We start from the raw sequence: 17,999 nt of genomic DNA on the forward strand, positions 1-17,999 counted from the left end.
TATGCTCGTGCAGCAGAGAGAACCCTGTTTGTTCAGCGAATTCCACCTACTTCACTCCCTTTTCGAGGCCTGCAGGAAGAGTACACCCTTCAGCATCCCGCCTGGCCCCTGAGGACTGACTGTGCTAGCCCCTGAGGACTGACTGTGCGACTGGGCCCTGACCAATGAGGGGGGTGTGTGGGAACGGGGTTCTGAGATAAGGCCGTTAACCTCGGGGAGCCTCCCCTCTGGCCCAGCAACACTGCAGACCGTGAGCTCCAGGGGGGTCTAACTTTAAGGTGGTCAGGCCCACGCTGACCACCCTGGACTTCACCGGGACCAGACGTGTGTACTAAGGTGTATGTGCATTTAGTAATGTGTCAGGTTGGCTAGGCTGAACCACGTTGCCCTGAATTCTCCTCGTCTCTGGCTTTGACTAGGATGGGCCACAGGACGGACTCCTGTGCGGGGATTTGGACAGTGGAAGTGAAAGTGTAGTCGCTTCCCAGCCCAAATACATCGTTGTTGATGAGCTCACTCTCGCCCCGGGTGAGGGTGAGGGAGTGGCTGGGTCTGCAACGGCCCCGCGTTCCCTCAGAGTCTCCTGCGGCATCTCCAGTGCCTGGGCCAGGTGTGGGCGGGCGTTCAGCTCTGGGGCACGGGGCTCCAGCCTCTGCAGGACGTCCACGGCACAAGGTCATGGGCGCCGAGAACTGACCGGGGTTTCGTTGTCCTCGCGGACCCCAGTTCAGCTACACTTGCTCTGCCCGCCTCCTACGCAGCTTCCCTTCCGGACGGTCTGCCCCGTGGACTTGAAGATCCACCGTCGCCTGGGGAGACAACAGCCTACAGACATTGCTTAACTAGACCGGACAATTATATGACGTCAACTCCTTGTAAGAACTTCCTTCGTTCACTCGTAGTGGTTCTGCTTTTCTGATACACGGGGACAGTGGGCCACAGTGCAGGGGTCCCCAACCTCCAGCCTGGGGCTGGTACTGGGCCCGGCCTGTTAGAGGCAGGGCCGCATAGCAGGAGATGAGCTTGAACTTAACGCGCTGGAGTCATCCCGAAACAATCCCCCCTCCCCTCAGTCCATGGAAAAACTCTTCCACGAAACCAGTCCCCGGTGCCGAAAAGGTTGGGGATCGCTGGTGCAGTGGATTCTCTCCTGATTGGTGCAACTTGACTCTTTCACATGCAAGTATCTTATTTCACCTGGTAAGTTTAGAAAGGGTGGAGGGAAATACAAATATTGATTTCCATACGTGCTTGCCACTAAATGAATTCATGAATGTTTTTACTTCTATGCTTTAAATGTATTTTCCCTAAAATTTAGTTCCTTCGGAACTAAAGATTTAATTCATTTAATAACCCATTATTGGCAAAGCCAATCCTATCAAACCAGTCAGTCAAAATTAGAGTGTCAGAAAGCCTGGCTTTGTTTTTCGGTCATGTGTGAATATATAGTTTGTGATAACTTATTGTCTGGATTCTATAGAAAGGTAAGACAGGAAGCCTTGTTGCATGGATAGAATAGGGAGCTCCTATCTTCAATACTTTTTTTAAAGGAGGTTTTATTTATTTATTTTAGGGAAAAGTGAAGGGAGGGAGAAAGACAGGGAGAGAAACATCAATGCATGGTTGCCTCTCATGAGCCCCCAACTAGGGACCTGGCCCACAACCCAGGCATGTGCCCTGACTGGGAATTGAACCAGTGACCCTTTGGTTTGCAGGCCTGTGTTCAATCCACTGAGCTATGCCAGCCAGGGCTCTTCAATACCTTTTTAGAAAAGATTGTTTATTTATTTTAGAGAGGTGAAGGGAGGGAGAAAGAGAGAAACATCAATGTTTGGTGCCCCTCGAGCGCCCCCTATTGGGGACCTGGTCCGCAACCCAAACATGTGCCCTGACTGGGAATCAAACCGGCCACCCCCTAGTTTGCAGGCCGGCACACTCAGTCCACTGAGCCACACCAGCCAGGGCTGTCTTCAGTACTTCTTACCAACACTCTTTTATGGTTTCACAAGATTCTCCCTCAAAAGACTTGCATTCTTTGACTTAGCTGGAAATGAATTAAGTCAAAATTTCACTGCACTATCCTCTCTAATGTATCTGAATTCAGAAACCTCATCATCACAGGTGAAAATACATCATTTTAGCATGCTGCAGGTTGGGACTGGCAAGCAGGAAACTGCCTGCTGAGGCCCCCCACCCGCCCCCCGCCCCAAACTCACCGTGAGGACCCCCTCTGGGCACCCCAGCCATCTGTGTGTGTGTGCATGTGTGGGCTGCAGCTCTGCAAACCACTGCTGCGGCGTGCCAGAAAGACAAGGACAGAAGGCGTGCTTGAGCCAGGGAGAGAAATCCCTTCGGTCCGCTGTCAGCCCTCTAGGCTGCTGTACTGACAAAGGGAACCGCTGCACCAGCTGGCAGAGGAGAAATACTTCCAGGGTCCCACTCTAGTATTTCAAAGCATGGAGAAGAAGGGTGGAACCCTGGCCGGGTGGCTCAGTTGGGTAGAGTGTCGTCCCAATATGCCAAGGTTGCGGGGTCAATCCCTCGTCAGGGCATATACAAAAATCAACCCGTGAATGCATAAATAAAGTGGAACAACACATTGATGTCTCTCTCTTTTCCTCTAAAGTCAATCAATAAAAAATTAAAAAGAATCAACCAATGAATTTAAACAATTTAAAGAATCCTGACTTCTGAAACCTACTTGGACCTCACGGTTTTTGTTAAGGGGTTATAGACTTGTACCACTTTGTTGTAATTGTGTCTTGTAAACGCCAGTTCAAAGGTATCTGAAAAACGGGGGGAAAAGTGCGTCTCAAGGTCCTCTGTCTTTATGGCCAAATGTAGTCACAGGCTGGCATTAAGCCTGAAGCAATAAAAAGACCTGCATTCCAGAGTCCGTGTTTGAGAAGAGGAGAGAGCCAATTGACACGCCGTGGCTCAGTCTGCTTCTCACGCAGCTCGGGTGAGACTTCTTTCCCACGTGACTCGGTGACTTCCACACTCAGCTCCTGGAATTTGACCCAGTAACACTAGTATTCTTCCCCTTAAGGAGGGAGATGGCTTTAATAAAAGGAAAGAAACCCTGAGTTATCTCCCCCACAGTTCCAATGCCAAGGGCTGCAAATTCAAGTGTCTATGAGGGCTGGGCACGCGGTTTGAACGAGTGAAGCACGTGGACAACGGGGGCATGGTGACGGCGGAAATCAAGAGGACACACTTTGGAAGGCTGCTCCTTAACTCCCCTATGCTGTTGCCCTGCGGGTCCCATACAGTCAGAGAGTTCAATTTTTTGAGAGAAGCACGAAATGCAGAGGTTAAAATGTGAGGCTGTCAAGTTTTCAAAGCAATAAAAAAGATGGTGTGGTAAACATACACGTTGAGTAGCCTATTCAGCTTGTGAGTCCTACCCTTCCCCTATGGGCTAGGTCCTGGGGCCCGTGCCGGGGCCTCGGGAGTCTCGCCTGGCTGTTCCACAGGTGTCCCCAATGCACCATGACTCTATCCATCACCTCGTACAGTCCTTTCCCACACGGCTTCTGGGCCGGGCCATACAACGTGCTTTGGCCAATGGGACGTTGGCAAAGGCTTCATGAGCACTTGTTCATTGGGTCCATGTCCTCCTGGCAGCTGGTTATCCTGCAGGAGCTCGACTGACGATAAGCCACGGGGAAAGGGAGGCCCTGGAGGCTGTTTTGATGAGCTCCCAGTTGACGGCAGTCCCGTGAGTAATGTCAGCTTGCACTGTGTGGGCTCAGCTGAATCCAGTCTACCCACACAATTGTAAAAGTAATAATAATAATAAAACATTCTAAGCTACTAAGTCGTGGAGGTGTTATTCTAACCCATTTGCTTTACTAATGGATGTCCCACGGCACAGGGAGGAGAAGGGGCTGATGAAATTCAGAGAGCAAGTTAGTGGCAGTAACTTTCCAATCCTGTGCCCTGTCTTCCTATTGCTTTTCTTTCAATTCCCTTGTTGGAAAGCACAAGATAAGGACTACGAAACTCCAGACGCTAGCTGCAAGGAACTTGCATGGTGTCCTGCATGCGTACAAAATACTGTAATAACCTGGACCCTAGAAATGGGAAGATTTCTAGCTCATCTAGTCCCCTCACTTTACAGGTGCAGAGAATGAAAAAATGAACCAAAAAAGCACATGAGGAAGGGAGAGGCAGCCTCTGACAGTTGGAAGCTGACCTGGTGCATTGCAGCCAGGCTGTTACATTCCTAGATGATAGCCTCTCCCTCTTAGCTTGGTCTTGTATTCTCCTGTTGAATATAATTTCACAGTACATAAACATGAGACAGGGGCATTCTGTAACCATGAAAGATCAAGACAAAACAAGACCATTTCTTAATTCTCTCTGAGCAGCACATAAAACATAATGTTTAAATCACAGAAAATGACCAGACATCCCTGATTCTCGCTAATATGAGGGGCTGCTACTTTTCTGAATCCTCACCTGAGGACATTTTTAAAGTTGTTTTGGGAGAGAGAGAAGCATCAGTTGGTTGCACCCTGTGCACCTCTGGACTGGGGAATGAACTAACGACTCAGGCATGCTCCCTGACCGGGAATCAAACCTGCAACCCTTCAGTTATGGGAGCACACGCCAATCCACTGAGCCACACCAGCCAGGGCAGGGCTACCACTTCTTTGCCAACAGCTTGCCCTCAGCCTACTACTCCTCCCTTCCAGGTAAGATTTACTGAGATACTCAGTCATAGAATTCCCCGATTCCTGGCACCATCTACCGTAATCCAGGTACAGCCCTGCTTCCTCCAACCCTCTCCCAAGTCACCTAACAACCCTCACTGAGATGCCCCACGGCTCCTCGTGATGCGCCTTCTTCCTTCCAGTACCCAGTAATAAACCCAGCTTGTTCAACTGTTAGTGTCCCTGATGGTCTTTGAAGGCACTGACCGACCCACCAGGTTCACGAGGAGCCTCCAGGCGTCCGGCCGTGTTCTGTCTTAGCACCTGTCACTCTTTTGGTTCATGTTCCCCTCCCGCACCCCCGACTAGAATTAAGCTCCACGAGGACGGAGGCCTTTTGTGTGATGTTCAGAGTGTGATTATTCCCAGTGCCCGGCAGGAGCTGGAAAGTTATACTTTCGGAGCGAATAAATAAGGGGCTAAATATACGCAGGTTCCCTTGCATTTCTCGGCTCCTTCCAGTTCGTGGTGCATACACACAGCACCTCTCCATAAACCTCTTCTCCAGCTAAATCTCCAAGCACCTCGCTGGGATGCCAGAGAGGGATACCCTGAAGGACCCTCTTCCCTTGCCCGAGCCTCTCTCGCGCGCCGGCCCTCCCACACCCGAGCCCCAAGAGCATCCCCTCCTAAAGCACCTAGAACCCACCTGTCTCCAACTTGGGTCCCTACTACCAGGGCCCCGTAGACCAGCCGAGCCGCTACCTAGGCGTCTAATGGGCACTGCGGGCACCGACCGCGCATGTGCGGAAATCGGTCGCTCACGCAGGATCTCTGACAAGTGAAGAGTTGCCTCTGAGTTTCCCTTCCTGTCTGAGTCGACTTGGGCTGCCGGGAAGTCGGGCGAAAGTGGCGGAAAAAGAAACCGAGCGCAGGGCTTTCTGGGAAATGTAGTTGCGGAACTCTCGAGGCTCTGCCTGGAGGGAGCCCTTACTCCTTTAGGTCTGCACGTCCCGCATTCACTCTCCAGGGCTACCCTCGGCTCAGAATTCAGCTTGGGGCTGCCAGGAGGGAATGGCCGGGCGCCGGCTTCTCGCTCCCACAAGGCTCTGCGGAGCCCGCGGCGCCTGCTGGGAGCTGTAGTCCTCGCTCTGCGTACTGCGTTCGCGGAGGACGAGGGCGGAGCTGCCGGCGGCCCGGGCGGGCTGGCAGCTAGAGTGGGTGCGAGTACCGCCTCCGCCTCTGCCGCCTCCGCCGTCGCCTCCTCCGCCCGGGCGGTTCGCTGCTGCGCCGGGAGAGCGAGGCGGGGCCGCCGGGGCCGCCATGGAGCCCGACTCGGTGATTGAGGACAAGACCATCGAGCTCATGGTGAGTGCGGCCCGCTGGACCGTCTGTTCTTCTGTCCGTCGGGCCCCGGGCGGGCCTGCCCACCTCAGCGTCCGGCGCGAGGCCGGCCCTTGGCCCTTCCCCGCCGTCTCGGCCCGGGCTGGGGCCCTCCCGCCTTCCCTGGCCTGGGGCCCGGCGCGGTCTCCTCGGATCCCTAGAGATCTCAGGCCGGAGCCGGCCCGGCCCCCTCCTGCCCCTCGGCTCTCCCTCCCCCTGCCCTGTCTCCGGGCCCATCTCTCGGGCGACCCTCGCTCGCCGACGCTGTGGCCTGAGCTCCCACTCCCTCTGGCATTTCATCCTCCTCTTAGGAGCGGATTTCTTTCTTTATTTTCCTCCTCTGTTTCTTCGGCCCAGGCCTGCACCGCTCTTGCAAGCCCCACTCGGGCCGAGCGAGACGGTGGTGGGAGGGGGTCCGCGGGGGGGAGATCGGTCCGGGCCTCGGGCCTCCGCGTCCCAGTGGGGGTCTCAGCACCCTCTCCCCAGCGATCTAGGGCTGTGTAGAGGCCGGGAGAAGCCCTACCAGGGGTGGAGGTGGAAGCTCTGGGGTGGGAGGCTGTGACGGATTAGGGGCCTCTTTCCCGGACCCCAGGGATGTCCAGCTTCTGGGACAAAGGGTTTCCTACTGGGCCGGGAGGGATGTTCGCAAAAGCAAGGCCCTCGGTCCTCTGGACTCCATCTCCCAGGAAAGGGCAACCGTAACTTCACGTTTTCCAAGAGCTGCTTTGGGAAATTGGGGAGGAGGGGGGGAGGGGTTGTCCTCATGACTGCCGCCAGTTCTTTCTTCTCAAAAAAGAGACAATAATAATGAAATAAAGGAGAGAAATGGAAAAGGAGAGTCCTGAGCCCCTGGGGAAGCGGTCACTCTTGGGGTGGAGACCACTGGCAGCCAGGCCAGACGCCCTCGCCCCCGCAGACGCCCCCAGCCCCTTGCCCCCTTAGGACGCGGAGCCAGCAGGGGTTTTCAGAAACAGGTCCCGGAGAGATTGGCTTAGTAGGATTTGCTAATTGGTGGACGACTGGGTGGGAGAAAGGAAATACGGCAGACCTATTACCTGCCCGTTTGAGCGTTAGGGAAATCGGACTGGGCTGTGGGGGAAGTCATTGCCTCGGCAGATGGACAAGCCCAGGGTTTCTTCCTGTGGAAACCTCGACAGTTTCTTTGTATCTCTCCCAACAAGGTAGCAACTTGTCCCCAGGATCCAGAGGAAAGGTGAACGAATCTACTTCACCCAGCAAAATGTTTTCCTAGCCAGGTTTTCTCCAGTGTGAAAATGCTTATTGAGTCAGTGGTTCCACTGGGTAGGGTCGGTGACATCAGAGCCACTTCCCCCATTGAATGCTATAAATAATAAATGGTGACACTGAAAGTCTGTTGGATAGCCGCATGGCTTCTGTGGATGATGGTATCTGGGGAGTTGAGATACATGTTTTAAAAATGGAAGTACAGTAGCTTAAATAGGGAGGCAGGTTCATATTTGCTGTCCTTCGCATAATCCACAGAACTACATTTCTCCAGCATTCTTGAGAACTATAAAAAAAAAAAAGCTCTAGTAGTTTTTGATTTGTGTGTGTGTGTGTGTGTGTGTGTGCACGTGTGGTTGCTTTCTAAGGGATACTGTCACATGTGAGTTTTTATTTCATTTTCATTTATTAAGTATTTTTTTTTCTCCCTAATTTATCAAGCCTTTGACATTCTGCAGTTTTGGTAGATTATTTTGGTAAAACATCTTAATTAGAATTACAAATGTAGTACCTATTCTTATGGACGTACTTACAGTACATGTACTTAAAACCAGGAGTACTTCAAAATTGAAAAATTGTATCTTGGTGCCTCTTTGACACTGGCTGTTTTGTGCCCCTCTCATATTCATTTAAAAAATAACTAAATATTTTTAAAAGAATTAGAAGAAATACAATGTAATCTACTAGGTGTGGGTGTATGGTTAAAAAAAATCTTTCGCCTAAATTTACTGGCTTTCTATCTTTATAACCTAAAAATGCTTTGATTTTACATGATTGTATTTGTCTATGATCAGAAAAGATATTTCAGCCTTTTAAGGACATTATAAATTGGACACTTAGGAAATTTAACAAAGAGTTTAGTAGTTGTTTAGATCAATTTTAAAGTGGCTTTTTATGTATGGATTTTGATACTCCCTCAAAGAGATCTCTGTTAAGGCTCTCAGGCAACCCTTTTCATAAACATATATGTATTTCTTTTAGGGTAGTAGATAGCACAAATACTTAACAACCGATTTAGTAAATCCAGGATCAGATGTAGGAATGATAAAGCCTTAAAATCTAATTGTCTGTGGTTTCCTGTATTCACTGCATTTTCATTACAGTGTGCAGAAGTAGGTTAAAAACAATTTTTACAGCCCTGGCTGAGTCGCTCAGTTGATCAGAGCTTTGTCAAGATACACCAAGGTTGCGGGTTTGATCCCCGGTCAGGGCACATACAAGAACCAACCAATGACTGCGTAAATCAAGTGGAACAACAAAAATCCATGTTTCTCTCCCTCTCTAAAAATCAATGCATTAAAAATAAAATTTTACGTTGGTTTCAAAACAAACACGATGGAAGGAGCGGAAGGGGTTAAAACGGATGGTGTTTTGAAAGCCTAAAGCATGGAATATTTTTAGATGTTTATGAGTCAGATTCAGTGCTCAAATATTTGTGATGCGCGGCCTGCACCAGCGCGGAGCCTCTCGGTCAGCGGGGTAGCGTGTGCTTGGTGTTGCAGAGCGTGCCGAGTTAGAGAGGGGGGACAGACCTCTGGGGTGTCTCCGGTCTCTTCCTCTTCGTTCTGTTACTGCCTTTCATTTTGATTCTCTCTTTTTTTTCTTTTTTTGTGCGTGTGTGCTTTTTTTAGTTGACTAGGAAATAAAGCTGGTGGCAGAGCAATGACAATTCCCAGAATAAAACCCTGTTGTGATCCTTCCTCCTGCCCGAGGCTGGGTCCACAAAGAGCACTTCTCCACCAGAGCGACCTCCTTGGATTCAGCCTTGAGCGCGGACTAGATACTGTCGATTGAGATCATTGTACTTGCAATGGCTGATGGTAAATAATTTAACCACCAAATGACTTTTATGGCCTTACATTGGCCCAATATAGACCTTGTTTGTGGGACTGTTTTTCAAACTTCTGCCTTTGGCAAACTAGCTTCATTATTATTAATGAGGTAGAAAAGTAGTAACCAATTTTAGCTGTACCAAGTTCACCAGGCTGTGTCTGGTGCACTTCACTGGAAGGAGAGAAAACCGTGCATTGTATATCACATGATATTTATTAATGCTCGCATTAGGATATGGGGCCCTCATTACTGGAAAGCACTCAGGGAGCTGCTAATTGGGAGGGGAAGGTGGGTAATCGTCTATTAGAAGGTGGCAGAAGTTGGTGTTGAAAGCCTAGGAAAGGTAATCCTACCTCCTCTGGGGGGGGGGTGCGAACTCATCCTTCTCCCCACCTTTTCACAACTAATGGGCAGTTGGTGCTCTATTGTTATCCGTTGAATGGCTCCCCTCTTTGCTAAGTGACCTTAAGTGAGCCATTTCCCTTCTGTGTTATGCCTGAGTGGCTGTCTTGCTTGTTAAATGCAGTCATGTAGGTCAAGTATATCAGACCCTATTAAGAACCTGTGGTATCGATGCTGTTGTCAGAGCTATTGGAGAAAGGCAGGCCACAAAGCCACGGAGATGGAAGAAATGAGTGGAGATATTGAGGAAAACATTTTTTCTGTTTTTGGATATCCGCCCGCTTCCTATCACTGGCTTCTAAAGTGGAGCAAGTGGGATTGTTGAGTGACTGCTTTACGAAGTTGGATGTCGCCGTCACTTAGCTTCATCCAGGTCCGGCCCTGTGCTGATTCACCACGCGCAGGTTAAATAGACAGAGGGTTAAGTCGGGTCCAAATGAATGAACGGTGTACGTATTTATAGAGCTCATTGACGTGCCTCGAGAGGCTGTGGCTGAAACACAGCAGTTTCGGCCCCTGGGTTTGGAGTGGTTTGGACGCGTTCTCGGATCTGGCGGAGAGAACGTGATGCTGCACGCCAGTCTCGGCGCTCTCGGCCCCCACTGCTGTGCCTAGAAGACGGGGAGTTGGCCCAGGACCCCGTCACACAGGCACACAGAGCAGCACGTGTGTCCCTGTGAGCCACAGAGGCACACTCCTCCGTGCTGGGTGCGGGGCCCGGGGTCCTGCGTGTCTCTCGGTGACGGGCATGGGCACACTTCTAAGGGAAACAAAGCATTTCAAGTCCTCGAACTCCAATTGCAGCCTCCCTTCTGGCTTTGCTTCCCACATTTCCCACTTACCATGTGTCCCAGCCAAAGCTTGGAGGGCCTGCTTCTCCCGATTCAGATCAGGCTGCTTCTTCCGCCAGCACTGACCGATATGAACTGACCTAAGCCCACATATTGAAGGCTAATCATATTTTCAGGAAGGACCTAATATAATAGTCGGCTCTCTGGCTAAATTAGCTTAGGTCAGGTCTCAGCAATTCTCTCTTTTAGCTATGCCGATAAAGTCCTGCTCCTTCAGAACAATTTAGGTGCCCCTTCTTGATGTGGGTGTATGGTAGGGTGGCAGGCACCACTGGGGTTTTATGTCTGCAGCACCGCCTCCGTGATCATCACTGCCGAATGAAGGGAGCGGATTCCGCACTGGGTGTTTGTCTTGTGGCCCTCCACAGGCTCCGGGCTAGCATCCCAGTTTCCGGTCTGTGTCCCCTGCCGAATGAGAAACTCCTCACAGTGCCTTCTTGTAGCAGGTGTTTGGTAAACGTTGTGTTGGATTTTTGGTTGATTGTTTATACGCATTATTGCCGTCCGCTGTGTCTCACCCCTTGTTTCTGGAGATGCCCGCGTGTATCACTCATTCTCGTAGTAATCCATTCCCAACTCTGACGGTGCTTACACTTCCCTGGCTCTCGAGAGCCTTCTGGCCACTTCTGAGCTTCCCTTCCAGAGGCTGCATCCGACTGTCCTTCCAATCAGCCCTTCCTAATGCCTAGCACGTAGGTGTGTACTAGATATTAGCTGATTTACATCAACGTTAGGGTTTTTTTCCCCATGTTGTGAAACCGTTTGAAGATTTCCTTTGGACACCCTCACGGCAAGGGGGGACGAGGAGAGAGGAGAAGAGGCCGGGAAGGGGGAAGGGGAGGCCGGCGTGTGGACAGAGCTCGACTCACGTGCAGGCTGACTTCTGTACATCCCAGGGCGCGGTGGACCGCGAAGCACTGAGGAAACCCACGCTCCTTTTGTAGCTGTTGACGTGAACTGGCCACACAGGCGATAAGTCCTAAGGATCCTGCGGCCTTTCAGCGGCTTGACCTAGCAGAAAGGGCAAGGGCTTCGGAGTGAAACGCCGGATTTGTCTCCCGGCTCTGTCACTCGCCAGCTGTGTGGACTTAAGGAAGTTAGCCTTCTGATTTTCTTATCTGTAAAGATAAGAAGATGTAGTCACTGCTGCACCGTGTTGGGAGGATTATCGGTTGCCCTAGCGAGGCTGCGTGTGAGGCTGGTCTCTCAGCGCCTGCTCGCCCGGACTGACTTTCCGCTTCCAGAGGCTGCATCCAGAGGTTCCTGAGTTCGGGGAACCGCGTTAGTACAGAGAGCACAGTGGAGACAGATGGTGTGAAGAGGGTTTAACCGCCCCCTGAGCTGTGTATGTATTTATTTATGAAGCTTTACAGAGGCCTGAAGTTCAGTTGCTTTTAGGCATACATTTATTCAGGGATCTTTGGGGAAATTGACGAACTTCTACAGCGTTGTCTTGGAAATCTGGGAAGTGCACTTAGAATGACTAGGAACTACCAGTTCGACATCCCTGGCCTGGGCTCTGGCCAGAGAGAACCCACCCAGCCCTGTTTGAGGTTTCCTAGTGGAAGGAGATGATGGGTGATTAGTTGTATTAACACCGAGCATTGTGATTTATGTTTGATCGGCTTGGGATTTTTGACTTCTTGTTCTTTTAGCAAAGCTGATGACTTTGACCTTTAACAGACTGAGCGGCGAGCACCACACAAGACTCCCTCCCGAGCTGTATTCGGGTTGTTCATGGAAGAGTTGACAAAGGGGAGAACCTGTTGATCAAGAGGCAGCTCGCCACCCTCGGTTAGTTTCTGCTGATCGCAGTTGCCCAACAGGAAGTTTGTCTGTGTAGGCAAATGAGAGACGAACCAGGAAGACCTGCCGCTCCAGCAGGGGTATCTCCCACTGGCCCTTACGTTGTTTCAGTAAACTTCAAAGATTACAGAGTTCTGAGTGTGATGTCAGCAGGAAGCATTTTTAGGAAATTCCCTCTCAGGGTTAGTTAACGAGGAGGACTTCACCGAGGGCAAGGCCGTGAAGTAGCAACAGTGGAACATGAACTTGTAACATGAAGAAAAGTCCCTGTAAGGAGAGAGGTGTGCACACATCAGTACAGTGATGCGTGTGGGAAACCGTCCTCTGGTGGCGAGCTGCTGATCCACGGAAGGAGAAGAAAAACTACGTGAGAGCCCTACTCCTGAGCAAAAAGGGAACTGGAGTATTTTTTCATCTCTTATTTAAGAGTTACGTTGAGAATGCTGAACCACTCGTGAGAACTAATAATCAAACTTATTTTGGTTCTGCGAAATGATCGCTTGGGAGATTTCCAAAGAGAGAGGGACCGAGGGCAGGAAGATTTTGGTCTTGACGCTCCTGGGCTGGCGCGGGTTCATCTCTATGTCTGTGCGTCTCTAGCGTAAGGCCTGCCACCGGCCAGGCGTTCAGTCCATGTTAACGTGAAGGGCAGAGGGGAGAGCTGACTCAGTAATGCAGGGACGAGGCCTGACAGTTCAAGAGGTTCAGAAATGAGTTCGCTGGTCCGGTTGTCGAGGTTGTGTTTTGCTCTCTCGTTGCAGCAGTAAGGTATGTTTTGAAAAACAGAGTATATTGCCTTAATTAGCTACTAGCCACAGCTCACCATAGCTGCTTTTATCAAAATGGGGCTTCCAGTTTATTCTTAGTCGCCAGAGTAATATCACTTAATAGGAAAAACGTGAGCACTAATACTTTGCTTGAGATTTTACTTGATTTGGGCATTATGATATTTCCTTCTGATTGTTCTGGGGAGGTTGGCCACTAACTGGTATTTCATTCACTTGAGATGCTTTGCCTGCAGCTTGAAAAATCAGAGCATTTTAGTCATTGCTTATGATGCATTAACGTATCTTGGGATTTAAAAATTCCTGTGTTTCAGCCAGACCTGAGGTTGTCTGTCAGAGACACACTCTTTGCTCGTAAACACGGAGCCTAGTTGGGGAGCACTGGACTGTGCTCTGTTGTGACGGGAATTGTGTAGGCCGTAGATTTCCATGGCGCTTCGTTAATGAAATGCTTTTTAAGTGGCGAGATGTAGGGAGGCAGCTGTTTGCGGATGGCTCATCCGGTCCAGTTGTGTTTTAGTTCAGCGAGGCTGAAGTCCTGAGTCTTCGGTGTTTCCTTTCCCGTTCCCCGTTCACGTGGATGGACTCGGGGCCTCGGAGAGCAGAGCCTGGTTCCTCTGCCCCTGGAATCCTGCCCCTTCGGATCCGTGGACTTGGGTGCAGCTGTGCTCTGTGTCCAGGCCTGGGGCTGTACCACTTAGGAGGTGGGGGACTCTGGCAAGTTCTTTCTTCTCATCACTTTGGAGAATTAAACGAGTAATGACTGGAAAGGGCCTGGCCCATGAGTAGCCCTTCGGTCCAGGTAGGCATTTTAATTACTTTTTAATTGCTGCAGGAGTATTTTTGCAATAGCATGGCAATTGAGGAAGTAGAAAATTATGTGCAAGAAAGGTCACAGTCTTTGAAGTTTTTCTCTGTGTCACTCTGTTGAATGCCCTTTTCTCTCTCCCCTACAGTTTGTTTGGAATTTCCGATCTGATAGAAAAGTTGGTACGGTAGTAAAAGAATTTTCATATAATGTGGATTGGGCTTATGTTACTAAAGGTGTCATCCAGTAAATTATTTATTAGCGTGCTGTATTATTTTCCTTAGTTGACTCAATGACTGGCCATTGTGGGGATTGGCCTTTATTGAATCAAAAGTACACTCTCAAAAGTATGCTGCGTTTGAAAAGGGCCGTACTTCAGCTGAGGGGAGGTTTGGGTAATGTGCAGACTCGATGACTTCAGTGTTGCAAACCAAAAGATACCTTGTTGGGCACTTAAATAAATGCCTTTGTCGGGAGGTATTGGAGCCCTCCCATCATCCTTGGTTTTGGCTGACAGTCTTTTTGTAAGGGCGGAGGAACTGTCGTAGAAAATGGCCAAGCAAGTTCGTTGCAGCCGAATGGTCCGGGACAATTCATGTGGATAATGGTGTAAGCTTTTAGCTGCTCTCATTTGGAAATTGCGTGTTATTTGTCATAGTAAATATTAATAATAGGGACGGAAGCCTTTGCCATCTAGAATGCCTTAGCCTCCTCTGCACGCAGAGGCGGGGGCGCCGCCGGGGCCTCCAGAGCAGACGGCGTTCTCGGGGCGCAGCGCTCTTCCTGCGCCTCAGACCCACCGCCCGCCGACCCTGCCTTCCGCCTCTCGGTGGCTGTCCTTTGCCGCTGGTGCCATGGTGGGTGTATGGATTGCTTTCTGTCTTTCAACAGTTACCGAAGTGCATGTTTGGGATTTGGTTGAAGAAAGCTGGATTCGGTAAACGGAAAGCATCTGGGAAGCTGCTTGGCCGCCGTCTCGCCTCAGACTAGTCTGAGCGGGAGTCCCCCATTCGCTCGGGATTGGTGGATCTGGAGCGCGGAGTGTTTCCCAGGTAAGCCCCTGCCTGTCTCGTTTCGTTTCGTGGAACCCCGCTCTGCGGAGGAGACGGAGGAGACTGAACATTGTTCTGCTTCAGCGCCCTGCTGGGGCGTGGACCGCTGCAGGTCCTCGGGACGTGGCGGAGGTGCTGGCAGGCACTCGGCTGCAGCAGCAGCAGCGTGAGAAGTGCAGTTACCTTCATTAAAGGCTTGAGTGGTTTATGGTGATAGCCCAGCGGGGAGTTTGGTTTGGGGAATAGCTTGTCAAGTCGGGAAAACAAATGATAATTTTGAGGTATTAGCTCACGATTTACAGTTAATACCTCCTCAAAGTAGGTTTTGCAGTTCCGTTTAAAGTAGTGGTCTCTTGTTCTTGGGACTCTCTCGGAGGGTCTTCTTAAAAACAACTGTTCACTGAGCACCTGCTGAGCGCCGGGCACTGTGTTCTGCACACGTGCCTCCGGGTCAGCTGGCGCGTGCTGCGCCCGCCTCTACGGACAGTGCCGGGAAGCTCGGAAGCGCACGGCAGGGAAACGGCAGGGCCAGGCTTTAAGCTCGGGCCTGTGTGCGCACGCCAGCTCCTGGGCGTTCAGCACGGCCTTCCCGCGAGAGCACGGTGCCGTGCTCTACGGCAGGGTTGTCCTCGGAGAGCGCGCGGCAGACGGCGGGTGGCGGGGGTTTGCCTTGTGTCTGGTGCGCGCCCGACTTCGTGGGGAAATCAGGAGGTCTGCAGACAGGCCATCGAGCAGACACACAGGCAACTTCGGGAGCGTGAGCGAGGCAGTGAGTTTAAAGTGTTCTATGCAGGGAAGTGTCGCTTGGTCTCGGGAACTCAAACCTGTGTTCTTTCCGTTCCTCCTGAGTTTTTACTGGTTATTTAAATAGCTCAGTGGCTTATTATGCAGACTTCTTTTGGCCTCTGGGTTGTTAGCCTTACAAGCAGGACATTGTCAGGCAACTCTCTTGAAAATGTGCTTTTGCTTTGGTATTTAATATTTTCTCCAGATTACCCATTCCCTGTAATGTTTAAAAAGTTCTTTTTGCCCTGGCTGCTGTGGCTCAGTGGACTGAGTGAGTGCCAGCCTGCGAACCAAAGGGTCGCCCGTTTGATTCCCAGTCAGGGCACATGCCTGGGTTGAGGGCCCGGTCCTTAGTAGGGGCACATGAGAGGCAACCACACACTGATGTTTCTCTCCCTCTCTTTCTTCCTCTCTTCTCCATCACTGAAAATAAATAAAATCTTTTAAAATAAAATAAGTTCTTTTTATCATAGACTGATACTTTGACTTTGTGATCCTTTTAGTTTAATTCCTTTCTGTTTGCTGATAACGCTCCTAGGTGAGCATTTTCAGCGCGTGTCGTCGGAAGAGCTGGCGGGACGGCGGTGGGGATAGAGATGACAGCAGTTACTGCTTCCTGGGCCCGACTCTGTACTGAGCACAGTTCTGGACACCCTCCATGTCCAAACTGGGTTTCACAGTAGCCCAGTGAGGTGGGGAGGGAGGCACCGTTATTTCTATTTACTGACGAGGAAACGGAAGCACGGAGTAGCTAAATGACCTGTTCGAGGTCACGCATCTAGTAAGACACAAGGACGAGATGTGTTTCCAGGCAATCTGGCCTCAGAGAAGGTGCATCTAACCTCCGTGCTACAAGCCGCTTCTCGTTCAGAGTGTCACCCATGATAAAAAGAGGGCCACAGACCCTGCAGGCCAGCCTGTGCGTTCCGACTTGGAGAAGTCACCGCACAGACAAAGGAAACAGTCGTTGTTCGGCGTCGCTTCCCTTCCGTGGAAACAGTCTAGCTCTCAGATCCCGCGAGCCGCCCAGGGCCGCCTGTCGGCTGGTTCCCCGAGGGGACTCGCCGCAGGGTTGCCGGAGGCCGTCTTCCGGGGCGCGCTGGCCAGCCCAACTTGCCGTGCCGTGCCGGCGGGCGGGCTCCGCGTCTGTGCGGCCCCACGTGGTAGCTGCCAGTCAGCCACGTCTGGCTGTTTGGAAATGTGTTTCTCTAAGCGAGGCGCTAAATTTTTAATTTTAGTTTACATCCAAATAGCCACAGATACAGTTTTAGAACTTACCTTTCTCCTAGGTCTGGTCCTTGGTTTAACACCCCTAGAAAGCTGACCGGGGCAGCGTGCTCCAGGCACCTCGTATCCCAGGGTTGGGCCTGCATTAACCGTCTGTGCAAGACTGGTGTGTACAGCCAGCATCCCAGTTTATTATGTTATAATACGTGCTTGTTGTCATGGTTAACGCAAACTTTTCTGATAAGTACGTTTGCTCACTTGGTTCTGATTAATGTGCCAGCTTAATTTTTCGTGTGAGAAACCCGAGACTCAAGCCAGTTGACTGTGGAATATTCTCTTCACGTAGGTGGACGTGACCCACCAGGTCAGCTGGGTCGTCACCTTCGTCGGTGTGGGCCCGGCCAGGGGACTGAGGTGTTTGCTGGACAGGGACTACTTGGGGGTGGATGGCTCTTCCTTAGGACAGAACCCCTTCTCTCGGCCTCTGCTGGCTTTCACTTCCCAGATGCTTTTCCGATCAGGCACTTGTTTTTCAGACGTGCTGGTGAATTCAGGTTGAATGCGCCCCTCCAGGTCTGGGAGACTGCTCTCCGTCAGGTCACTTTGTCACCGCTGTGCTGCATTCTCTGTGCATTTTTGACCCTGAGAGGGCAGTTGGATTTTCCTGGCTGCCCTATGGCCTCTCTCTGTCGACACACACAGTCGCTTATTTAAGTTGGCCATACAGTGTGGGTTAGAGTAGGAACACACTCATGAAAAATACACCTGGTGATACATCCTCTTTGCACTACATCAGGTTATTATTAAATGAGCTTGTTTTCAGCTTACTGTGTCATTACTTTGGGGCTTGTTCTTGCTTCTTCTGTTTTTAAAATATTGGTAGAAAAAATAATGTAACTAAATTTGTATTTGGCTGTTGACTTTTCAGGTGTGTGCAAGATGGATTGAAGAGACCGTGGCAGGGAGACCAGTTAGTTCAAGAGGTCGATGATGAAGGCAGACCAGAGCGTTGAGAGTGGCCGTGGTGGGGGTGGGCCGCTTCAGAGAGACGTGGCGGTAGGATCCACAGGACTTGGGGGTCGTTTGTAGGGGCAGGGCACAGATGCAGCGGAGAATGAATTTTAGATTTTGGCTTGGGCACCAGGAGGGATGCTTTTCTCTTC

At 50.8% G+C, this 17,999-nt stretch overlaps 1 protein-coding gene across 5 annotated transcripts in view; it reads left to right on the forward strand.

Annotated features, from left to right (window-relative positions):
* Positions 1 to 5,798: 5,798 nt before the first annotated feature.
* The window catches only part of FBXW11 (F-box and WD repeat domain containing 11), a 103,300-nt gene continuing 91,099 nt past the window's right edge, over positions 5,799 to 17,999 (forward strand). The window contains exons 1-2 of one of the 5 annotated variants that reach the window (XM_045823929.1): positions 5,875 to 6,026; positions 14,663 to 14,823. Coding sequence is in view for 4 of the 5 variants with exons in the window: in XM_045823904.1 (XP_045679860.1) it covers positions 5,982 to 6,026 (45 nt within the window). In the remaining variant the exon portion in view is untranslated. Of the gene's footprint in view, positions 6,027 to 14,662; positions 14,824 to 17,999 lie in introns of all 5 variants that reach the window. The other 4 variants (XM_045823904.1, XM_045823912.1, XM_045823919.1 and 1 more) reach the window with 4 other exon arrangements.

This window comes from Phyllostomus hastatus, unplaced genomic scaffold (genome assembly GCF_019186645.2).
Source record: "Phyllostomus hastatus isolate PE091 unplaced genomic scaffold, TTU_PhHast_1.1 phas_contig_150, whole genome shotgun sequence".
Classification (NCBI taxonomy): domain Eukaryota; kingdom Metazoa; phylum Chordata; class Mammalia; order Chiroptera; family Phyllostomidae; genus Phyllostomus; species Phyllostomus hastatus.